Source organism: Rhizopus delemar, genomic scaffold (assembly GCF_000149305.1).
Source record: "Rhizopus delemar RA 99-880 supercont3.12 genomic scaffold, whole genome shotgun sequence".
Lineage (NCBI taxonomy): Eukaryota > Fungi > Mucoromycota > Mucoromycetes > Mucorales > Rhizopodaceae > Rhizopus > Rhizopus delemar.
The window spans coordinates 393,137-418,206 of record NW_027137838.1 but is presented as its reverse complement, the minus strand read 5'-3'; the positions used below and the strand labels follow the sequence as shown (position 1 = coordinate 418,206).

The window sequence follows — 25,070 nt, the reverse complement described above, 5'->3', positions numbered from 1 at the left end:
TTCGAGTGTCAAAAGGTTATAGAAACGCTGCCTAAGCGTATAATACAATGTATCAAGAACAAAAGACGTTGGACTGACTATTAATATCAGATAAATAAACCATTTTGTTTTTTTTCAAAAGTGCCACAAAATTGTCCCAATGCACCGCTTGTTTTTTAACCCCTCTATCTCCATCGGCGCTGTTTTAATCTGAATTTGCGTCATGACTTTTGCTTCTACATGACTTTGGCTATTGAATGATGTACAACAAGGTGTACAGTAGCTTAATAACTACGGTTCTACAAGCTCTAGAAGAGAAAATCACGAAACATTAGGACAATTTTGTGGGTCACTGTATATTAAAATTGATAAAAGATAATAATTTAAATCTTTATTAAGTAAAATATACTCTTCTTCTTTTTATATAAAACTATCACTATTAGATTCATTCTACAAAGTAAGCATGAACACTAAATAAGTCATGATCTTTACTATTCATCATTTCTGTAAATGAATAATAATGGATCAGGTACCCAGTCAACTTTGATCTGACTGGAGGCATTTCATATAAATATATCTTTCCTCTCAATGAAGACAGGACAACTCTCCCAGATCAGTTAAAGAACAATAAGATCTATAAAACAACGAATTAAAAATTTTCATAACCGATTCAGTGATCATTCTTCAATCAAACGTGTCAATGATTGGATCTACGCTCATAACTACTCATTTACCCGCCAATTGATAGAAGAATATAAATAGTAGACTTTGTAATGATTTCTTTTTAACAATTAAGATTGTCTTAAATAAAGTTCAGTCTCAAAAAGTATTCTTTTGGTTTATCTTTGTTATTACCTTTACCAGAACATAACACTATGAACTATAAACACACATCGAAAAACAAAAAAAGTAGCAAAGAAATGTACCAAATCCAATAAAAAATAATTTACAGTTTTTTTTTAATTCAAATTATAATGAGAATAACACATTTTATTAGAACATTTAAATTTAACTAAGAATAGATTTGTAATCAACAAAACATTATAAAAACGATAAGCATTAATATTTTTAAATGATATTCAAGAATAATATCACGATATTATATAACAGTATATAGGTTATTACTGTTGTAGAACAGTAACTGATTGTAGTTAACGTTGATAAATATAAGTCTTAATACAAGATCATAATTAAAATAAAATAAAATACAAGTTTATTTAAATAAGATCATACAATCAATTCCAATTAAACATGTTCTTTTAGAATATGTATTGTATTCATGAGAGTTCTTTGATAAGAAGAAGTATCAACTAAAATAACCAAATCCAATCCAATGTCAGGAATATTGCTAATCTTTCACATAATTGAAATAACGCGTAAAATAACGTTATTCAAATCAGTGAGGCATCCCCAGAATAAAAGATAATCTATGACAGACATACAAAAGAACAAATGAAAAGTTTTCATAATCATAATTATAGATAACACTTGCTAAAGTACCTGAATAGGGTGATTGGCACTTCAGGCCACGATGGATAAATCATAATATCTACAGCTATAGCGGAGCTAGAATAACAATCCAAAAATAGAAACTAAGGTTATAAGGCAAGCAGAATCGAATGGCGCTGTTTAATTTTTGAAGTTCCGAATATTTCCCGATTTAGTCTAGAATAATGGGGCGTTTCTTATGTGAAGCACCTTTGTTCCCAGTTAGTTTTATATCATTTGGTACATCGGTAATTTTCAAAAATAGTAAGCACCATATAATATTTTTAAACATGTTTAACGGTCTTCAAAATATTTATGGAAGTCCATTGGATGTTTATAAACCACTTTTTTCCAGAAATTACAAAATAGCTTAATTGGAAATATGGCTCATTTGAATCTTGATGTCACGAGTTCAATCCACCCAATGACCATTTTATACTTTTGCGATAACTGATTAAGTTTTCCCTTTTATTTATTTTACAGCTGAAATGTTTTTGTAGGTCACAAGAACTTCTTTTTGAGGGTTGATGTTGTGATAAAGAAGTCAAAAAAATGGTGTAACAAAGAAGTCAAAAAATGAAAAAAGTCAAGAAAATGTTAAAGGTCAAAAAAGTGAAAAAGTCAAGAAAATGAAAAAAGTCAAAAAGAAAAAAAAATTAACAATATAAATATCCCAACTATTTAGATGAAGAAAAAGGACAGTACAGTTCTACTCACATTTTTATTTTATATATTTTATTCAATAAACAGGCAACCTTCTCATAAAAAGTTCCTGATCCCTTTATTTTTTTTTATCTTTACCTTTATTTGATCTTAATTAAAAGATCTGGTAGTCACTACAGTACCTTACTTTAAAAATTTCAAGAAAAACTTCTCTAAAACACTCAACTCAAAACACAAACCAACAAAAAATAGCAATAGAAAAAATTAAAAGATAAAAGATTATAAAAAATGTTAAAAAGATAAAAAATGTTGAAAATATAAAAATGGTCAAAAAAAATAAGAAAAGCAAAAAAGAAAAAAAAATATCATACATATGTATATATCCCATCTTTTTGTGAAGAAATTGTTGGTCAGTTTAAATAAATCATATGTTTTTACGCAGTAAATAACAAACTTTAACAAGTCCCTGTTTACCTAAACTTTTTACTCTACTTTAACTTTTATCAAGAAACATCGTATTGATCTTACACATAAGATCTGGTGGTCACTACTTATCAAACATCTGCTTAAACCCTATATAAAACAACAACTTACAAGGCAATCACAACCTTAAATTAAGCTTTATAAGCAAACTTAACTCAAATTAACTCACTTACAGAAAGACAACCTTAAATAGCAGCATAACTATATGCTAACTTTAATTTGCAAAGCAAAAGCGCTATTATCATGTGCTCTTGCTTAATTATAATTTTTCTTTGCCTAAAAAGTACTCACTGTTGTGATTTTTTCACTGCACCTACCATGTGTTGTAGAACAGAGTCTGATCATAACGGACATTGAATAATCACAACTAAAAGAAGTATATTAAAATTGATAAAAGATAATAATTTAAATCTTTATTAAATAAAATATACTCTTCTTCTTTTTTATATAAAACTATCACTATTAGATTCATTCTATAAAGTAAACATGAATACTAAATAAGTCATGATCTTTACTATTCATCATTTCCGTAAATGAATAATAATGGATCAGGTACCTAGTCAACTTTGATCTGACTGGAGGCATTTCATATAAATATATCTTTCCTCTCATTGAAGATGGGACAATTCTCCCAGATCAGTTAAAGAACAATAAGATCTATAAAAACAACGAATTAAAATTTTTCATAATCGATTCAGTGATCATTCTTCAATCAAACGTGTCAATTATTGGATCTACGCTCATAACTACTCATTTACCCGCCAATTGATAGAAGAATATAAGTAGTAGACTTTGTAATGATTTCTTTTTAACAATTAAGATTGTCTTAAATAAAGTTCAGTCTCAAAAAGTATTCTTTTGGTTTATCTTTGTTATTACCTTTACCAGAACATAACACTATGAACTATAAACACACATCGAAAAACAAAAAAAGTAGCAAAGAAATGTACCAAATCCAATAAAAAATAATTTACAGTTTTTTTTTAATTCAAATTATAATGAGAATAACACATTTTATTAGAACATTTAAATTTAACTAAGAATAGATTTGTAATCAACAAAACATTATAAAAACGATAAGCATTAATATTTTTAAATGATATTCAAGAATAATATCACGATATTATATAACAGTATATAGGTTATTACTGTTGTAGAACAGTAACTGATTGTAGTTAGCGTTGATAAATATAAGTCTTAATACAAGATCATAACTAAAATAAAATAAAATACAAGTTTATTTAAATAAGATCATACAATCAATTCCAATTAAACATGTTCTTTTAGAATATGTATTGTATTCATGAGAGTTCTTTGATAAGAAGAAGTATCAACTAAAATAACCAAATCCAATCCAATGTCAGGAATATTGTTAATCTTTCACATAATTGAAATAACGCGTAAAATAACGTTATTCAATTCAGTGAGGAATTCCCAGAATAAAAGATAATCTATGACAGACATACAAAAGAACAAATGAAAAGTTTTCATAATCATAATTAGAGATGACACTTGCTAAAGTACCTGAAGATTAGAAGAACGACCACAATAGAAGATATCAAGCCACTCACTCAATAAGATATAAATATCTGCCTTCAATTAGAATAATTTTTACTTTAACTTAAACTGAAATAAAGATCAGACTCGAAACGTTCACAAACTGTTTCTTTATTTTTGTTTTTACCTCTTGTTTTCTATTATCTTAACAATTACAATTAGTTTTTTTACGACTAATGTTTGAACCATAATGAAGAAATAACGATATTTTAAGAATCGAGGAAGCAATGTGATCCTTACATAATATCAATGATGTTATTTAGTTAAAAAACTTAGTATCTATATTACATTCATCAAAAGATGCTTAGAAATAAGCTTCCATTTGGTATGCATGCTCGGACAGTGGATGATGCCACTTTGCAAGACATCCTTGTTATAGCATATACGCTAAGAACCCTAAATCGGTCGCAAAAATTTTGGCGGCCATATCGATGTTTCATATAACTGCCATACATCAGTAATGTTAGAATTCAAGAAACATACAAAGGAGTTGTCGATTGCTAATCCTTCACAAAAGTAAATGAGGGCAAGCTGAGGAAATCAGATGCTTACAGTGCCAGATGAGCTCCAAAATTCAATTTTTCAGATTCCATTCAAACTTCTACCCAATATAGCGTACTATTGGATAAGTCATTTCCCAAAGTCTCGGAGTGTGAAATCAAATATTCGCTCCGCAATCATAAAAAAAGTGCAGACATGCTATAAATTTAAGGGTCACATAAAATTGTTTCTATTCGATGGTTTTTAGTAAAAATTTGCATACCATAAGCTCTAACTGATTAAAGTATTTGTGCAAAATCTCCGCCAAAATCTCCGACATTTCTATTTTTCTATTGCTGTTTTTAACATATTTCTCTTCATCAAATACAGATATTTTAGCAAAGCTATAACACCTATTGTTGGACCATATAGTTACACAAATGTTCAAAGCCTTATTAAAATCTGTAAAGAAGTCATTGATATAGAGCGTGCCCAAAAAAATTGCATACCGCCTATTTTCAAGCGCAGATATCTACAACAAATAGTCGGAATTGGAAAACGAAAATGGTACCAATCGATGCGCAATGACCAAAAATATATATTTCCATATTTGGAATGTAGTTATAGCGCCGATTGAACCGTAAATATCATGATTTATCCATCGTGGCCTGAAGTGCCAATTGTCCCCTGAATATTAGAAGAACGATAACAATAGAAGATATCAAGCCACTCACTCAATAAGATATAAATACCTGCCTTCAATTAGAATAATTTTTACTTTAACTTAAACTGAAATAAAGATCAGTCTCAAAAAGTACCCAAACCGTTTCTTGATCTTTGTTTTTACCTTTTCCTTTATTATTTAAACCATTATACAACATGTAAAACACGGTGGAGTGCCATTACTTATGCAGGAGTTGGTTGGATGTGTAAAATCGATGGTAGCATGGATAGAACATTGTACAAAGAGATTTTGGAGGATGAACTGGAGCGTACAATTGAGTATGGAACCAATAAGCTAGGGCTAGAAAGACATCAGGTGATCTTCCAGCATGACAATGATCCCAAACATACGACTAAATTAGTAAAAGAATACCTTAAAGAGCAATCCTACAACATTCTGGAGTGGTCTGCACAGTCCCCTGACTTGAATCCAATTGAAAATATGTAGTCATTGTTAAAGAGAAGGCTGAATGATTATGAAACAGCACCAAAAGGCATGAATTAATTATACGAACGAATAACTAAAGTTTGGTATGACTTAATGAAGCCGGAAGAGTGTCAAAAGGTTATAGAAACGCTGCCTAAGCGTATAAAACAATGTATCAAGAACAAAAGACGTTGGACTGACTATTAATATCAGATAAATAAACCATTTTGTTTTTTTTCAAAAGTGCCACAAAATTGTCCCAATGCACCGCTTGTTTTTTAACCCCTCTATCTCCATCGGCGCTGTTTTAATCTGAATTTGCGTCATGACTTTTGCTTCTACATGACTTTGGCTATTGAATGATGTACAACAAGGTGTACAGTAGCTTAATAACTACGGTTCTACAAGCTCTAGAAGAGAAAATCACGAAACATTAGGACAATTTTGTGGGTCACTGTATATTAAAATTGATAAAAGATAATAATTTAAATCTTTATTAAGTAAAATATACTCTTCTTCTTTTTATATAAAACTATCACTATTAGATTCATTCTACAAAGTAAGCATGAACACTAAATAAGTCATGATCTTTACTATTCATCATTTCTGTAAATGAATAATAATGGATCAGGTACCCAGTCAACTTTGATCTGACTGGAGGCATTTCATATAAATATATCTTTCCTCTCAATGAAGACAGGACAACTCTCCCAGATCAGTTAAAGAACAATAAGATCTATAAAACAACGAATTAAAAATTTTCATAACCGATTCAGTGATCATTCTTCAATCAAACGTGTCAATGATTGGATCTACGCTCATAACTACTCATTTACCCGCCAATTGATAGAAGAATATAAATAGTAGACTTTGTAATGATTTCTTTTTAACAATTAAGATTGTCTTAAATAAAGTTCAGTCTCAAAAAGTATTCTTTTGGTTTATCTTTGTTATTACCTTTACCAGAACATAACAATGGATAGACATGAGGAGTTCAAAGGTCATTACATTGTTATGGACAATGCACCTATACATAAGCATGAAGATATAAAGCTTTATATTGAAAGTCGTGGCTATAATTATGTCTATTTGCCCCCTTGTTCTCCAGAATTGAATCCTATTGAGCAGTTTTGGTCAGTCTGCAAGAGCAAGCTTACAGTGGGTGAAAAAACTCTAAAAACGTCAGATATTTTTTCAGTTTTTAGTCTCTGTGAGCATGCACAGCGACTTAGATTATGCAAAAACTTTATGATATACTTGTTGTGCTGTCTATTACATCTCATGAAAGTTTTAAGCTCAGGTTTTTATTTAACAGTCCGCAAAAGCGATAGAAGTGTTGTGGGTTTATTTTTAGAGTTTTTTCCCTTTACTTTTATTATATTATAGATGACTTAATACCGAGTAGATCCACCTTTGGTATCGATTACTGCCTTAATATGTGCAGGCATAGTGTCAATATACCTTCTGCAAACTTCTTTATCAAAGGAGTTCCAATCTTTTTCAACTCTTTCCCACAATTCATGGACACCTTTGGCTTTCTTGTCATATAACGATAGCTTCAACTTCAAATGATGCCAAAGATGCTCAATAGGATTAAGATCAGGACTTTGAGCTGGCCAGTCGTCAATGTAGTTCACCCCATTAGCTTGTAACCATTGGACAGTTGACTTGGAACGATGCTTTGGGTCACTATCGTGCTGAAAATACGCAGTAGACCAATCCATATTATAGTACTCCATTGTTTCCCGAAGTGTTGTGTCCAATATATGTTGGTAAAGATCCGAGTTCATAGTTTCATCGTATATTTGACAGGCGTATCCGGGTCCCTCATACGTCATGCACCCCCACATCATCAAACTACCGTCCCCATGCTTAACAGTTACGTCAATATAATGAGGTTTAAGAGGGTCCCCTGGTCTTGACCAATAGTACTTACACCCGTCAGAGCCCCAAATGTTCACTTTTGTTTCATCAGAGAGTACTACGCGTCGCCAGTCATCTGTAGTCCAGTTTTGGTGCTTCTTGGCCCATGCTAGCCGTCTATTCATGTGCTTTGCGGTTAACAAAGGCTTTTTGTCCTTAATCGCAGCAAAGAAGTTCATCGATTTCAACACATTTATAGCGGTTTTATATGATATGTAATATCCAAGCTCCATGAGCTTGCCATGTACTTCCCTTGCAGTCTTGAGTTGGCCTTGTAAAACTTGAAGTTTGATGAATCTCTTCGTCTGAGCGGACACAACCATAGGTCTACCACCAAGTCGACGCTGTCGGTTTGGGAAAAACTTGTTCGCATAGTTATTAACTGTTGCATACGTAACCCTAAAACGGTTCGCAATCTCCATAGAGCCTTTTCCAGCAAGTATAGCGGACTTTATATCGTTTTTGATGTCAGCAGAGAGAGATTTAGGCATGATTGAGGTGTTTAAGATATTTAAAAATTAAATGGAAAAAATTAAGAAAAAAAGAGAAAAGCGACTCCTTTTATTCTTTTGGAGCCTTTATGAGTCATAATAAGTCATTAAAAGTCCGCGGAGTCTGTCTGTCGGTCCGTGTATCCGACATTTATGGAAGTGAAAAAACTCTAAAAATAAACCAGTCTTTTTCTAGCAGTTGTTTTCGGATGAATAACCACCATCTGAGATTGAAAATTTGTCATACTATTTTTTATTTTTAGTGCTACATATATGCAAAATTTCAAGGCGATACACCAATTTGGTAGAACATAACAATCAAAAACGCTGATAACGTCATAACGTTTTTAGAGTTTTTTCACCCACTGTAAAAGAGAAGCACTTCTGCAAGAGGAGACTTTGACGTCACGCATAAAAGAAGCTTGTAACAGTGTTCTTATCAGTGACTTGAAAGGTTTTTGTAGATATTCTCAAAAGAAGTTCGATGATTGCTTAGAGCGTAAGCCCATATAAAGCGTATTCTTTTTTGGGGCACTTGGGTCACCCTAATTTTGAACCAATAAATTTTTATATTTCGTCCCTTAGTTCAATTGGCTAATGCCCGGGATTTTAATTTTTTCTTGACCCATTTGTCGTATCTACCTTAATAATTTTCTTAATGTCGTGTGAGATCACTCAAAAGATTCTTAAACTAATAATTTGACTGTATATCATATATAGCCCAAAGTGCTATATACGATAAACAGCCCACACAATTTATACCGTACTACCTCGGACCCTAAATCACATTATTATATTCTAAGACGTAGTTTGTATTGAATGGGCTCTCTCTCTCTCGTCCTTACTCAATAAAGAGGTTCAAGAGACTCATCGATTTTTCGACTTATTTTATTACTTTTATTAATCGAGAGAAATAACACGCCTATTCCACACCATTTTTATTTTTCTTACCGCACCGAATTTTTTTTATTGAGTGCCCCATTATTTTCCGGAAATAGTGTATTTATACTATTATATGGAATGCGGAATATGATTCTTATTAAATTGAGGGTTTTGTTTATAATTAAAAGAATGTGCCCTAAGGGCCGATAATGTCATAACAAAAGTCTTTTTATCGAATCGAAACCTTGCATATATACTCAATATAATATCAGTAAGCCTTGGTATAAGTCTCAGACAATTTCAGTGAAAAATGACGCTTTGGCAGGACATTCTTTTATTCTTTTTTTTTCTATTTACTCGACAAATTTAGACATCGTATACCTTCCATATATGTCGAGTGAATTTTTGATGTCCTTACATTAAGCTCAAATTAAGCATAAGTACTTCTCATGATATCAATAACCTTTGGTGCAAGTTTCAGTTAATTCCTGTTGAAAATGGCTCTTTATTTAAACATTATATTTTTTTACAAAAAGTTACTCGACATAGATGGAAGGTATACAATATCCAAAAAAAGCCTAGTGGTCCCTTTCGTTATACTAAAAGCTATAAAAGGCGATTTTTTAAGCAGGGAGGGCTCAAAGACGTATAAAATGTTAAAAACTGGAAACGTAAACTATTTTATCTTCTAGCTTTTCTTTATATAAAAATAGTTAGCATCCTATTCCTAATGAAAATGAAATACATTCTTCGTTATATAAAAATAACATAAAAATGATCAATGATAAAAGCGTTTTTTGATGTAGTAAAGATTAATTATATGCGTATAGTCTTAGACTATACAGTTCAATATTACCTTTCTATACTTTCTCAACCAGAAAATCAACTATTGTTGAAAGCCTGGGCTATTCGAAATCTCCATGTTTTGTTATTTTTTCAGCAGAAAGGCCGGATGGTTTTTGCCTAAAATGTTATGAAACAGTTTATTAACAAAACAATCAATGATAGATTTTCATTTTAATGTTACATGACGAGTTTTTTTTTTTACATATTGTTAGTTATTTTGCAAAACAAGCCAAAAAAAATCGCCTTTTTTAGGTTTTTATATAACAATCACTTACTATATTTGCAATAATTCTCGAAAAAATAAAATTTTTTATTCAAATTTTGGAGGTATTTTTTTTAATATTTTTTTTCTCCTCATTTTTACATGTTAAGGTCGGCAGATTTTCTACAGACGTATAAACAATAGGTCAAATTTACTGTTTATCAAAAAAAATAACCATTTTTCCTTCGTCTATATTTTTTTTATATTTTTGAAAAATGATTACTGTTTTTGGACAATACTTCCAAATAAGGTAATCACAGCCAAAAAATACGAAAAAAAATAATGATTGGCTAATTGATCCTTACTAATAATTCAGTATCCAATCACCTTTTGATTTTTTTCTGTGAAAAAGGGTGATCCTGACACTCACCTGCCACTATCGCCTCCTGCTCTATTCGAAAATAGAGTTAAAGGTGTCTATTCATATATTTTTAACATATTTTAAGTTTTTTAGGCCTCATCGCGTATTTTTTATAAACATTAGGATTTCACAGACATCATTAGAGACTTAGGTAAAGATAACGCATGGTTAATTTTTGTAATGGAATGGTCGTCAAACATTAAAAAAATTAGACAAGATGGTACATCTTCTTGAACCTGATTCATGCTAAGAAATTATTTCTTGTGCAGTTAAATTTCATCTGGGCTTTACCTCTTTATTTTAAGAGGAACTAGCGATATAAGATGCACGAGAATATAAAAAAGAATACTAGAGTACTCAGTAAGGCTTTTAACCTCTGTCCTTTGTCTAATGTACTTGTGTTCAAGTAGCATCAACATGTAAAAAATTATTCATTAACTGAAAGCACAAACTAACTCAACATATTAATACGCATAACCTTTGCTTTTCTTTTTAAAGAAGAAAAACTTGTAATGTATACTTCTTTCATATCTCAAAGTTTTATTTTTTTGTTAAATATTAAAAAAAAAGAAATATACAAATAGACACATACAGAGTAATATAACACTTCAAAATAAAAGTCTTGCTCGTTTCAATATATAACACCTAGAACAACTTTAAACATTATTAATTATTTTTTCAGTGATTGAGTTAACAAGTGAAGATTGGCCAGATTATTTAATCAAAGTAAAAGTAAGTAAATTATTTGATTTTTTTAATACGTGTTCATATATGCTCATTTTGCTGCATTGAATATTATAGCTCTACTGATTATCTTTTTTTGATAGGCTAATCACAAAGCTATCCATAAAACCTTTTTTAGTCTGTACTGGCTCTCTTGCTTTACGGGGTCGTCCTCGAGGATTCTTTTGTCTAGGACTGTCTTCCTGTCTTCATTTTTCTTTTTCTTTTTCACTCAGCCTTGGTCTTCCTCTTCCTCTTATTTCGTTTACATAATTTATTTCATCGTTGTCACTGTTACTGCTGCTACTAATAACTTGCTCATCATGCTGTTCTTCTATTTCTGTTTGTTTTTCTTTCCCCTAGCAAGTTGATAGAAATAAGTAACTTTTTTTTTTCGCATATTCAAATTTGCAAAAAAAAAAAAAAAATACATATACATACTTTTTCCTTATTTTTACGTTTCAAGGGAATGACCGACTTATCATTTTTCGATTGAGATATATTATCGGTGTTTAGGATAGGGGGGTTTTAGGTAAAAGTAGTATAACAACAAAGATAAAGAAATACTGTTAGAACTTGGTATCTCCTTATTAAGTTAAGATAACTAAGATTGAATATGATAAATTCTACATGTAAAAAGTGAGAGTATTTATAGACACGATACGGATAAAGAATTAGGACAGATTTATGGTCAATTCGACAGAATAGATGATTACTATTTCTAATTATTAGTTTAGCCTGTTCCTAGCTTGTATTGTCAATTATGCTATTGGGATGGTTTCAGATAACTCTGGATGTAGGACTATTTAGGAGACGGTACGGATGAATCTAAAATCCTCTAGTTCCGTGATTGGATATTATGGCTAATAATAATATCTCAGTTAGGATAAATGTTTGCGTGACTTAATGATGATCCGGTAAGTAATTGTCATTCCTTATTCAACATGCTCATATCATCAATAAACTATATTACAACCACGCCATACATTTGACTGTGTGAAGTTAATATGAATAAAGCTTAATATAAAAATCTAATCAAGGTCTTTTATTGATCTGTGTTGGGAATAATGTTATAAATGATTCCAAAGTTATGTCAACATATTATTTAGGATCATATGAGATTCCTTTTACTAAATTAAAGTGACTATAATCTTATGTATCCTTAACAATCGGAATACATGTTGTCTACATGAATGACAAAAGTGTCTTAACAATGAAAAAAAATGTGTGCGATATTATGAATAATTACTCACCATTAATGTTTTCATTAAAAAAAGGGTTGAGTAGATTTCTAAATCCTGTTGTTAAAGATGTAATTGAATGACTTCTATTATGTTGATGATGCATAATAGCACTTTTGCTACTACCTTCCATGGGATCATTATCAGTGATCATACTTGTAGCATTTGGGCATCTAATGGCTGCTTCATTCGAAAAAGGTTTGTTGTTGTTATTCCTTATAATTTTTTGAAGAAAACCTAGTATGTCAAACAAAAGAATAATGTAAATGGTAAACCCTCCTGCCATGTTCATTGCTTATGTTTTCAAGCTTTTCACTTACTATCATAATTGCTTGAAGCATGTCCCAGTTCTCTTGTAATGTTACGATTTGAAGGGGTTGCTTTTATGCTGGTTACTGAGGTGGTTGCTGTCTGTCGCGTTGATTGCATAATAGTTTTTTCGGATCCACTACTTTCCTCATCTAGAACACAAAAAAAGCATACTATATTAATGACTGTTGCTTTTTGTTTTGTATAAAAAAACTTTTTTAAATGGATACCATCAAAGTTAGACGCATTGATATGCGGACTGAATATTTTATTATTTCTATCTTCTCTTCTTCTCTGATCATTCATTCGATTTAGGTCTTCATGGGTACATCTCAACATATCTTCAGGGAAACCGCCTGCTTGCTGGCCATAATGCTTCTCCGTATTTGCATCCGAACTAGAATCAGACATACGTCTGACATATGAAGGATATTCTGGAGGAATATAGGGCTCATCTTCATCTGTATAATAAGGATTGTAAGAGCGAGATTCATCGTTTTCTGTTGAATCTGGTATTTCAACATTATCACCACGAGCTTCTTGGTTCCTTCTTTGGTTTTCTTCTAGAATTTGTCTCTCGTATTCATCTAGTGAACAATAAATATAAGGACAATTCTTTTATCAAAGATTTGTTTTTATTTTACCAAGCTCTTCCCCATTTGCAGCATTTTCGTAAAATTCAGGGCCGTTTGAAAAATCTTGATTCATTGATAGGTTGACATAAAAATAGCCTTCTTTAACACCTTCTCCTAGTTGAACTGGAGCAACTTCAGGATGAATTAATTCTTTCAACCGTTCTGGAACAAATGGAATTCCGGGTATAATTGTCAAAGCAAAGGCCTGCATATAAAATTTTTCTTCCACAACTCTACCCAAAAACGCCCTCACAGTAGGCTGCTGCTTCATTAATCCAGTTGCAAGTAATATTAATGGTTCTTTTCGTTCACTTGTTCTGGTGATATCCCATTCACTGTCGTAGCCATGAATCATATCTTGAACTAAATTCAAATTAGCGATGACTTTTACACTATAATTACTATAGAAATAATCAGTTGTGAGCTTTTTAAAAGTAATTGTAATTCATTATTTTAGTCTGAATTAATTCATTTCATGAAAGAACTTTTATTTAACTTACGCCATATAAGGTTCATAGAGTAAGAAATATGCTTTCTCATTAATTCGATCAAACTCAATTGAATGAGAGAAGAATACAGCAGCAAATGTAGAAGTTATAACAGATTGCATTTTTTTTTTTTTTTTTTTTTTTTTGGGATTTTAGTATAAATCAGGCTTTAAAATCAATATGGAAGATGTCTTTAGCTTGCTTAACGATAATGAATTTATATTCTAGAAACAATTCTCAAATTTGGAAACAAAGATTAATCTTGTATATTAAATAAATAAACTCGTCTCTTTTCCCGACCTATGCTGCTGGGAAGCTGACATAGATTGAATACTGACTTTTGTACGTAAATTAACGAACATCATTAGATCTCTTTCCTTCTTTTGTGGTGCAAATGTTCAACAGTATATGAGGTAGTTTGTGAGCTTAATTCTTGTAATAGTAGCACGAAAAGAGTAACATAATTAATTAAGAGTATGTTACCTTCTATTTCTTTTAGAACAATTTTTCATGTACATTGTGTGTTAAAACATTTGTCTCATACGACAAAAGTAGTAAAGCTGTGGCTTGGTACACAAAGAAATAAACCTGTAGAATTTAAAACGCTTTTAAAAGCTAAGAAAACCCCTATTTACCTACAAAAAATATGCCTTATAATCCTATATGTAATGCAAAAAAGAACCTGACCAAAAGAAGTTACAAGATGTACTTTTAATCTCACTGTTTCCTTTTCTTTTTTTTTTTTTTTTTTTTTTTTTTTCCATTCCAGAGCCTACAATCGTACAACAGGAACACTTGAACTCAAAAACCCTGGTATTATTGTAGTAATTCTAAGGTGTCATTCTTCCTCAAAAATTCTGTGTTACTGACATAAATATGCAATTAATATATACGGATATACTACAGTAAAGTCTGTTTGTTAACCAAATCTGTATTAAGTGCTTTATATTGCAAGTATAACCGAATATGGAATGATCCATTTAATAAATAACATACATACAAAACAGATAAGTAACAGAATTGAAGTGGTAAGTATTATTTACAGTTGCGGCTACTCAAGTTATAATCAAACTAGTCGCTTTTGAAGCTAAAATATTAAACTTGATGGTTTTTATAACCCCTCAATCGGCTAATAGTATTGAATTCGTGCTTTTTTCCATAGTTTTTTTTTTTTTTTTTTTTTTTTTTTTTTTTTTTTTTTTAAAAAAAAAAATTCCACAAAAAATATTTTTTTCTTTTTAAATAAACCCCCAAAAGGCTATTTTTTCTCCCCCCAAAGGCGAAAAACTTGAACTGGAACGGCCATTTTTTATTGTTATTGCTATGATATGCATAAAACAAATTCTTTTTTAGATAAAAACTTCATGCACAATCTTATAAATTGGCCTTTGCGTAACTGATTGATCAAATTCGTGAAACCTAACCCATTCATACACAAAAGCTTTTTTCTTTCCTTTTTTGTTCACACTGAACAATACTATTGTATTTTTTTTAACTAATTGAATTAATACTGTTAAAAAATGACATAAAAATCTTTTCACTTCCTAGTTGTAACAGCCTTATTAATTCCATTCAAACACAAAGCAAAATTTAATAATTTTAAAAACATAAATTTAGACATAGCTAAATAACAATAAACTTGTGTTTATAAAATATGGTTTATTTGCATATTGAATTTTCTTCGTTCTCCAATTCCTTTCTCAATCCTTAACGAAATTGATGCTTAATTACTGTTCACAAATCCTTGATTAGCGACGTTTCTTAAAAGATATGAATATTTGTTATTATTTGTATAAATATAGCAAAAAATGACTAATGTCTTTGTCGTTATTGTATACATAATATCGAGACAAAATGATTATAGGCGAAGTCACTGATGCAGTCATTACTGCTTCCCCTCTCTTCCGCATCAATGCCAGATCTGTGACGCTTGAATCGAAGTGCATTGACTCTGGCTCAAGAGTCAAACTCTACACCTCACATCCTGCCCTTATGTACTATTTCATAAGATTTACTGACAATGGCACTCGCCATAGCTTTGCTGGTAGTTAATTTACAGATATGTTCATGAATTTGTAGAACTAATCAATTTTTTATTACAGGGTCTTTAAACGTTTCAGCATATACATTCGACGACAGCACTAAAGCTATTGCCAATATAAGGCTAAGCGTTACCGATGTACGTCCAATTCTTCAGGTCGACGATGACGGGTTGGTCATTACTACTGAAGCCTGCAGGATCAGAACTAGAGACTTTTCAAGGAACATGAACTTCCTCAAGATGAAATTTATTGTTTACAAGTATGTGTGGGAAAATATACATAACAGCGATGTAGTATTTAACAGGGGCTTGAACGTTGAAACTTTTGCCCTCCAATTGAGTGATATGTATGAAGACCTAGGTAATTTAATTGTTATATAATATATTATTTTGCATCCGCATAGTTGCATTAATTTATTTAAAAATGGTTAATATATTGATAGTTGGAAGACAGTTGATTGAACCGGCCCTTAATCCTGTCTTTGTGGAAGAAAGAATTACGCGACCACAAAATGACCCGAATACAAATAGGCCAGTACCTCGGGTCATGAAAACTATTTACAGCTATAATACTGCTGTAAACAGATTGGAAGGCTTTTGGAATCACGCATCCTTAAGATATGATGCTCTTATTAATGATGATTCTCCTTTTGATTCATCTGTATTTACATATAATTTACATGACGATGATGCCGATACGACTAGTCATCGCTCTTCAACTATGTTTGATTAAAATATAAAGGGTGGGTGGGTGGGCAAGTATTTTTTTTAATGTTGTACAGTGATTGTTGATGTATTTTGGGTATTGTCTGCATATATTACTTTACTAATTAATAAAAAAAAGAGTTTAATTAAATATAAATAATGTTATTACTCAGTAGTATATAGTGTTGATCAAGTATAACAATAATAGTTATCTAAGCAAACTGTTTCATAAGTCATTGCGTGTGTATAAAAGAGTCTCAATTTTTATTGTTTAAAAACTTTACATTTATTTTTTTTTAACACATCCTACAAGAATACATACCATGTTTTACGCTTTCCGCTTAACTGACAACAACCTTTCATCTCTTACTCGCGCTCAAAAAAAGCAAGTCCTCTCCTTTCAAGATTTCGTAATGCAAAAATCTGACGGCTTTTGTTGTGTCTGCCTTAAGGTGTTGTACCCCGAAGATCATTCTTCAGAAACATCAGTAGCGCTGCTAATTTGCCCTGCATGGAATGGAAGCTGCAGCCCATTTGCAATGCCGATGATGAGACCATGAAAATGGTTTGCAAATCTCATCTTAATACCGCTGAAGAGGAATTCTCCAATTTGTCTATGGTGTACCCTGGTAACACGATTTACGTTTATGTTTATCACGCTATACGTTATTAATCATTTGTTTCATAATTAGGCGATCTTGTACCTGAAACAAAGGATTTGAACTATAGGGAAAGATCAGTTTTGTCTCCCATCAAGCTCGTGTCCCAGATTACAAGAAAATCAACCTTGGTTCATGGAAGAATTGGGCATTATGAAGTCAAAGGCCCGATGTATACAACGCACAACTATGAGTTTGCTGAGATGGCTTACGGAGGTACTTTGAGTCTTTTCTTTGTTCGTGGTGACCCTGCTATCATTAGAAAGAAAAAAGTTGAGGATGCCTACAGAGCTTTACAAAGGACACATTCCTTGCTATCTCGCTATGATATGCCTAAGTTGACTTTTTCGTTGGTAAACTACCATGTTTCCGAAAACAAAAAACATGTCAGCATCGATAAGGGTTGGCTAAACAATGCTCTTTTCGCCAATGAGAATGTAAATCCTCAGGCAGCATATGTGGAGTTCAAGGACTTAATAATTGGTGAAGATAATGTTGGAAAAATGGTTAGGTACTCTCACCCCAGTCTTCTGGCTCTAATTTTCCCATATTTGTTTACCACTTGCACTGGACATTATTCAATGGTCCCTCAAAACGGTGAAGATTTTAATAATCATTCTGGAATCTATGGTATACCCGAAAACTAAGGTGGGGTTTCCCAAGCTACAATGAATCTGGAAAGTCTTTCAAGCTATGCCAAAAAACGATTGCTCATTCAAGACAGGAGATTTGCCAGGGATCCTTCTTTTCTTTTCTTTATGTTGGACTTAATTGAAAAACGAAATATTGCTGCAGCCAACAGGTTTGTAGTCTCCACTAAAGGAAGAAATAACTTAAGGCAAAGTGATGTAGTAAATCCTGTGACTGGAAAGATGAACAAAAATATTGTATCCACTGTCCCATCCCAAATACGATCGTCATATGCATACAAGAGAAAAAACTTTTTGGATCTCCAATGCATTTTTGAAAATTTGGGCGCTCCTCAACTGTTCCTAACCTTTACCTGTGATGATAAAAGTGAAGATTTTAAAGGTATTCTCAGTGATGGTATCCTGTTTCCGTGGGAAGATCCTGTTCTCTTCAGCCAGCATTTTAAGAGAAAATGGTTAAAATTTTTCACTGACTACATTTGTAAGCATTTTGCCAGACAAATTGGTGGTATCAAAGAACATAGCTGGGTGATGGAAACTCAAGATCGCGGCAGCCCACACATCCACATGGTTCTTTGGACGAACAAATCCGTACAAGAGCTAATTGAAATGAATATTGTTCATACTTGGTTTCCAGAAGGCTCCTCTTCCAACGATCCGATAATGCATGATCTGGTCAATCGATTGCAGCTACATAAGTGCAATGATAAGTAAGTTTAATGACAAAAATTTAGTGGGCATTTACTGATTCTCAATTTTTTTTTCTATATAGCTACTGCAAGAGAGGTGACCCCATCAAGAAATGCCGCTTTGGATACCCCAAACCATACTCTCCAGTCACCTTTCTCGACTCTGAACACCGTTGTACTTATAAACGAGATGTCGGCGATGCATATGTAAATAATTACAACCCTTACCTGCTCGCTGTCTTTCGTACTTCAATGGACATACAATACAACGATGGTCCCCAAGCTGTAAGATACCTTGCCAAGTATCTTGCTAAAGATGACTATGAGGCCAAAATTCTGCTGAAAAACATCCAGGTTCAAAATCAAGGATACTATAAAAGAACTACGTATGTTTCAGAAAGAGAGCACTATTCAACAAGAATTGTAGGAGCAGTAGAGGCAACCTACGACATAATGGGCTGGAGAAAGCACAGCAACTCTAGAAATGTAATTTTCTTAAGTACAAGTCTTCTTGGCCAAGATACTAGACGCTTGAGAGAAGATATTAAAGATTTGACTGAAGATGATGATCAGATTTTTTCTTTGACTCCAGTTGGTAAGTCATGTTAATCATTTGTATCTTTTTCAAAGTATTTTTCTTCTATTCAATTTCCTTCTAATAGAAATATATGAAAAAAGACATGGTGCTCCAGAGTTGACAATGCCTCAGTTCTTCTGTTTTTACAAAAGAGTTTATAAAACTACAGGAGAAATCACAAACATTAGAGAAGCTACACGTCCCTTCTACCCACAGCTGTTGCCTGAATATGTGATATGTTTTAGACGCCTGACCTTTAGGCTTATAAAAGACAAGCCAGTTTTTTGGAGAACATATAATCAGAGTGAAACAAATGGAGAAAGTTTCTACTACCAGCAAATAGTTTTAAAGCTACCTATTTTTCAAACGACATACAAAAATGAAATGGAACGCTTTGGTTCATATAAAGGTACTAAATTCTTTCTTTTTTTTTAAAAAAAAAAAAAAATAGCTAAACAACCATCTTTTACATTTTGCAGATTACTACGAACATTTACTTAATGAAGGTTCTATTGAATCACATCGAAGAGTAAACATTGAATCATTGCATGATATTGTAGACGCTGAAAGAGGCCTTGAAGTATGTCGTGAAAGCTTTCTCTGATGCTTAATATGGCTAATCAAAGCCAGAAATGCATTTTTTCGCAAATCACCACTGAACTTGAGCTGAACTCGACTGTGGTTGTCTCTGGAGCAGCTGGAACAGGAAAGTCGTATCTCTTGAGAATGTTGGAAAGACATTATAAACTTCAAAATTGCAAGGTAACAATCTAATGCTACATCATTTTTAAAAACATGTTATTCAATATTTTGACTTGTTTCTCCAAAAAAGGTCTTCAAATTGGCACCAACAGGCGTTGCTGCTCACAATATTTCAGGCCAAACTATTCACAGGTTCTTTGGTTTAACCAATATATCTTCTGTCCCTAATTTTTTGGTTCTGGACGAATATGTCAAGTTGTATCCAAAGATAGTTCTATTAATCGATGAATATTCAATGATAAGCGCAAAACTTCTGGAATCTATCAATGATGCTTTGGTAAAAACCACCCAAAGAACTACAATAATGGGCGGTATCAAAACTATTTTCTTTGGTGATGTTGCTCAGCTACTTCCTATTCAGCAAAAAGAGGGTCAGATATGGGAATCTGAAATATTCAATGCAGTCCCTCGATACAGTCTCCATAAGCCAGTACGCCAGCAAGATGAACGCTTTATTGATATACTTAACAGAGTACGCAACTATCAATTTGACGAGTCTGTAATAGCATTTATAAATGAAAGAACCGTTCACAAGTCACAGCTCCCACTTTCCTGCTTACGGCTATATACAACAAGAGAAAGGGTGGTGAGTGCTAATGAGAAAGACTATGCTGAATATCCTGGTGATGGCACTGATTTTCTTGCTCAAGACTCCTATGTCGGCAATGAGCGAACAGCCAAAATTGCTTTGAGAGAAACAAGACTGTTAGAACATCTTTCAATCAAGCCAAACATGCCTGTAATGCTCATCCACAATCTACATGTGCCTACAGGTTGGGTCAACGGTACTATTGCTTTGGTAGAGTATATGGAAGAAGAGAACATTTGTTTGAAGAAACGGTTACCGAACGGGAACGATGCTATCTACTGGATTCAACGCATCAGTCGTCAAGTTCCGAGTACTAGTTATACAAGAACACAGTTTCCAATTGTCCCTGCTTTCGCCACTACTATTCACAAGGCGCAAAGCGCGACTATTGATTGCGTAGGAATTCATTTGGACAACATGCTTTCCCATGGACAGTTATATGTTGCCATGTCCCGTGTCAGAAAGATGGATGATTTATATTTCTTTGGCGCTGAGACTCCTTTGAATATAAAAAGAAAGTTTGGTGCTGATATAGATGCTTTAGATATTGCAAGAAAAAAATGCGTTTAAATTAACTGTTAAATAAAAACATAAATCTTTAAGAAAGCATAATAACACAAATGCTATTAAAAAAAGAACATCCCCGAAAGAAAATACATGTAGAATTTTTGATTTGTTACAAAACTAATGGAGACGAGCCAATCACTAAGCTGTCGCAGGATTATAAAAGCGGGACGATTTTTTTTTTTTTTTTTTTTTTTTTTTTTTTTTACTAATTGAAAAATAAACTGCAAATCTTTTTTAGAACACCTCTTTTTCTTTACATAAGCAATACAAGTAGTAAAAAAAAAGTTAAAAATTATAATGCCTACTTTAGTACTTTTTGAACTTAATTAAAAGAGCTTTTGTAAGCTTTAGTATAAATCAAGGTTCTTCTGACAACTTATAGGATCGATATAGCGATAAAGGTAGCGCCAAGGGGTAGGTCAAAAAAATTATTACTGCTTTTAGAATAATGGAGCTGAATTTTAATACAAACAATCTCCACTTTCGATAACAAATTAGAATTTTTTAGAATAGAAACACTTTGTTTCTTCTTAAAATAAAAAATGAGTGCAGCAGAAAAAAATGATTTTAAAAAGCTTAAAGTAGAATATGCTTCACAATTATCCGTGCTGGAGGAGTTATTTGCAGATTGGTCAGAAGAAGATCTTTTATTTACTCTACAAGATGCAAATGGAGACTTGGAATTAGCTATTGACAGAATAAGTATAGGTACAGAAAATTTTGTTCATATTGTCAAAGAAATATTAAAGTTTGATTTATAGGCCAGGTTAACCAATGGGATGAAGTAAAGACAAAGAAATCGAAAAAGGAAGCAGCATCAGCTAATAATAATCTAAACAAACCTACAATATCAGAAAGCACAATTAGACCAAAAGTAAACAGTATTAAACAACGACCGAATGGTAATAAAAAGCCCCAGTCGTGGAATAACGCAGTTAAAAAGTCAATAACAACGGATCATTGGTCAACAGCTTTAACAACAAAATCAGACTCATGGAAGAAAGTACCAATAAAGAATACACCAAAAACATGGGCTAGTTTATTACAAGAGTTAGTCTTTAAAAAAAAAGAAAAGCATTATTATTTTGACACTTTTCTTTTTTAGATCTAGCGACAAATCTGCAACTGATGAAGAGGGAACTATCAATGATGGTAATAACCAACAACGACAACAGTTATGTTCAAATAATAAAGAAGCATACAATAACAATAATAAAGACAATGACATCTCATTGGATTTTCATAAATTGAATTTAAATGAAGAAAAGTAAGTTTGTTTGTTCTTATTGGACGAATATGATTTAATTAATTTCGTAACCAAGGCAACCAGAAATAACTGTGAATGATTTGTTTGATTCTATTAAACCCAAAAAAGAAGAACCAAATACATTAGATTATAGTATTTATGGTGGATTCGATCAACAAAAGAATTCTTCTTCAATGAATTATTACAATACACCACTGAATAATAGCAGTAATTACTTGTTTTATAATCAGCAAACATTGTATGGTAATAATAGTGCATTCTATCCTTATTGTTTACCATTCAATACTTATCAACAACCGTCATTATTTTCAAATCCATCCTTTTATTCAAATCAATATAACGGTAATGACAATATACCATTGCTTCAGCGAGGTGAAAAGCAGCAGCAGCATCGGCAACAACAAGAGCAATCACAAAACTACTTAAATACATCAATGTATCCTTATAATCAACAACAGCAATATTGGAACCAATAAAAAAGGATTTTTATTTGTATATTTAAAATATTCCGTTTGAACTGTTAGTGTTAAATGCATAATTAGTGGATGATGTTGTTAGTGAGGGAATATGCGCAGGTATAGAAGATGATCTTGGTCTTATGTTCATTAAGCGAACAAGATAACCTTGTTGCTGATTATAAACACATTCAAATTCACTTGATTTTGAATTATTTAGGGTCTCGTATAATTCAAATGTATCGATCGTAATATTATCAAGTACCATATTATCCATCATCCCTTGTAAATGTGTAAGTGAATGGTAATTGGGTGTTATCCTGTATTTGGATTCTGCTATCTCATTTAATCTTAAATATGCTTCTTTTGCTCTTGATAGAATAATCGTACTTCGATCAGCCTATACATCAACAGGTTAAAAATATAAAACAACCCAGTTCATCACTTCTTTACAATCACATCGCCAAATAATTTTTCATGCACTGTATCAGATAATATTGTCCACCCATTTGTCCAATTTTGATGAATGTTTCCATATGAAATACGTCTTTTACTTTTACAATGATCGTCTATACCAAGTCTTAACACAAAGATATACGTAAAAACGATACGAAATTTACCTTGATTTAAAGAAGTTTGTCCAAACAGATAATTGGTAAAGAAAGAATGCTCATCATAAAGTTGTTGTTGGCAATCTGCTGTTGATGATCTCCCCTTCATAATAGGTCCACCGATAGGACCAGCAGCCGAGCTTTTACGTGGTCTTTCAATAGTGGTACTAGGCGTATTTAATGTAGCAAGTGGTTTCATAGATTCTTCGTTTCTTTGGTTGTTTTTTTTCGATTCATGTCTTCTTGACTCTTCCTCTCGTCTGTTTTCTTTTTCTAATTCTTCATTTCTCTTTCTCTTTATCTCCTCTTCTTTTTTCTTTTCTTCTTCTTTAAGCCTCTTTTCTTCCTCTTCTTTCTTTTTCCGTTCTAATTCCTCTTGCTCTCTTTTTCTTCTTTCTTCCTCTTTTCTTTGCCGTTCTGCCTCCTTTCTTTGTCTTTCTACTCCTCTCTGTTTCTTTTCCTCTTCTCTACGCTTTCTTTCTTGCTCTTGAATCTCCTTTAATTTTTGTTGTTTTTCATCCTCTTCTTGCTTCTTTTTCGCCTCCATCTCTAATCTTTCTTGCTCTTGCTTCAGCTTTTCTAATCGTTTGGTCTCCTTTTTCCTTTCCCTTTCACGTTGCTTCTTCAGCTCCCTTTCTTGACGTAATCTGTCCTCTTCTTCTAATTCCTCAATTAAACGCCGCTGTCTGTCTTGTGCTACTTTTTCTCTGTAAGCTTGCATTACGCGTTGTTCAAACATTCGTGCAGCAAAGACTTGAAACATTTTCTTGCCTTCTTCCATCTTTTGCTCTTCTGTCTTTATGTAATCGTCGTCGTCATCTTCGTCGTCATCTTCGTCATCATCGTATAATTCATCATCATCCTCATTCATTTCTTCGCTATACACGTCATCGTCATCTTCGCTTTGTAATTCCCGTTCTCTTTTCAATTTTTGATCTGTAATTCTTTCCATCATTTCTAGGAATTTTCTGCCATCATTTTTCATCAAATCATCCGCCAAAGTAATAACGTTTCCTGCTTCAATAAGTAATAAAAAAAAGAAAGATTACAATTTATGTGTACCTTTTACTGTCAATGTGTTTTTTATTCTTATACTAACATTACGTTCTTCCTCTTCATCAGAGCTCGTTTCTTGTTCTTGAATTATTTTTTGTTGTTGTTGCTGACGATAAGCGTACTTTTCTAATTCTTCATAATAAGCATCATAGAGTGTTTCCAGCTCTTCTTCAATTACAGAGCTACATGAAAATGAGTTTCCTTTTTGTTTAAATAAATGACTTCTTTACCTCTTTTTGCCGCAGACTGAACAATTACAGGTATGTTTCTGTTGTTCCTTCATTCTTCGAAGCACTGTTTCCTTTTCTACTTTTACAAGTGACCTTCTTTCTTCTTCACTTAAATGAATCCAAAATTCCCTAATCTTTTGACGTTCTTCTGTATGGTTTGTATTATTCCAAATATCATTTTTAGTATCATTTTTGTTTAAGCGAGTTGATTTCTTTGTAACAGAAGATTTTCGTTTGGTTGGTATAGTCAT

General features: G+C 32.3%; 8 protein-coding genes across 8 annotated transcripts; 5 read left to right on the top strand and 3 right to left on the bottom strand.

Annotated features, from left to right (window-relative positions):
- Nucleotides 1–7,191: 7,191 nt before the first annotated feature.
- RO3G_13447 (uncharacterized protein) lies at nucleotides 7,192–8,214 on the bottom strand (the record flags this gene model as incomplete). Its single annotated transcript, XM_067668031.1, has 1 exon — nucleotides 7,192–8,214. One exon carries the CDS (start codon nucleotides 8,212–8,214, stop codon nucleotides 7,192–7,194), a length of 1,023 nt encoding a protein of 340 aa, XP_067524132.1.
- Nucleotides 8,215–12,841: 4,627 nt separating this feature from the next.
- On the bottom strand, nucleotides 12,842–14,083 carry RO3G_13446 (uncharacterized protein; the record flags this gene model as incomplete). Its single annotated transcript, XM_067668030.1, has 3 exons — nucleotides 12,842–13,425; nucleotides 13,483–13,865; nucleotides 13,974–14,083. The coding sequence occupies 3 exons, from the start codon at nucleotides 14,081–14,083 to the stop codon at nucleotides 12,842–12,844; spliced, it is 1,077 nt and encodes a 358-aa protein (XP_067524131.1).
- A 1,732-nt stretch (nucleotides 14,084–15,815) lies between these two features.
- Nucleotides 15,816–16,735, top strand: RO3G_13445 (uncharacterized protein; the record flags this gene model as incomplete). Its single annotated transcript, XM_067668029.1, has 4 exons — nucleotides 15,816–16,005; nucleotides 16,064–16,262; nucleotides 16,308–16,363; nucleotides 16,446–16,735. The coding sequence occupies 4 exons, from the start codon at nucleotides 15,816–15,818 to the stop codon at nucleotides 16,733–16,735; spliced, it is 735 nt and encodes a 244-aa protein (XP_067524130.1).
- Nucleotides 16,736–17,263: 528 nt separating this feature from the next.
- On the top strand, nucleotides 17,264–18,013 carry RO3G_13444 (uncharacterized protein; the record flags this gene model as incomplete). Its single annotated transcript, XM_067668028.1, has 2 exons — nucleotides 17,264–17,336; nucleotides 17,400–18,013. 2 exons carry the CDS (start codon nucleotides 17,264–17,266, stop codon nucleotides 18,011–18,013), a joined length of 687 nt encoding a protein of 228 aa, XP_067524129.1.
- Nucleotides 18,014–18,625: 612 nt separating this feature from the next.
- On the top strand, nucleotides 18,626–19,314 carry RO3G_13443 (uncharacterized protein; the record flags this gene model as incomplete). Its single annotated transcript, XM_067668027.1, has 2 exons — nucleotides 18,626–18,726; nucleotides 18,789–19,314. 2 exons carry the CDS (start codon nucleotides 18,626–18,628, stop codon nucleotides 19,312–19,314), a joined length of 627 nt encoding a protein of 208 aa, XP_067524128.1.
- A 580-nt stretch (nucleotides 19,315–19,894) lies between these two features.
- RO3G_13442 (uncharacterized protein) lies at nucleotides 19,895–21,203 on the top strand (the record flags this gene model as incomplete). The annotated part of the gene is made up of 2 exons (XM_067668026.1): nucleotides 19,895–20,044; nucleotides 20,115–21,203. 2 exons carry the CDS (start codon nucleotides 19,895–19,897, stop codon nucleotides 21,201–21,203), a joined length of 1,239 nt encoding a protein of 412 aa, XP_067524127.1.
- A 539-nt stretch (nucleotides 21,204–21,742) lies between these two features.
- Nucleotides 21,743–22,843, top strand: RO3G_13441 (uncharacterized protein; the record flags this gene model as incomplete). Its single annotated transcript, XM_067668025.1, has 5 exons — nucleotides 21,743–21,908; nucleotides 21,962–22,250; nucleotides 22,306–22,467; nucleotides 22,601–22,710; nucleotides 22,836–22,843. The coding sequence occupies 5 exons, from the start codon at nucleotides 21,743–21,745 to the stop codon at nucleotides 22,841–22,843; spliced, it is 735 nt and encodes a 244-aa protein (XP_067524126.1).
- Nucleotides 22,844–23,363: 520 nt separating this feature from the next.
- Nucleotides 23,364–25,070, bottom strand: RO3G_13440 (uncharacterized protein; the record flags this gene model as incomplete). Its single annotated transcript, XM_067668024.1, has 4 exons — nucleotides 23,364–23,404; nucleotides 23,543–24,550; nucleotides 24,638–24,771; nucleotides 24,820–25,070. 4 exons carry the CDS (start codon nucleotides 25,068–25,070, stop codon nucleotides 23,364–23,366), a joined length of 1,434 nt encoding a protein of 477 aa, XP_067524125.1.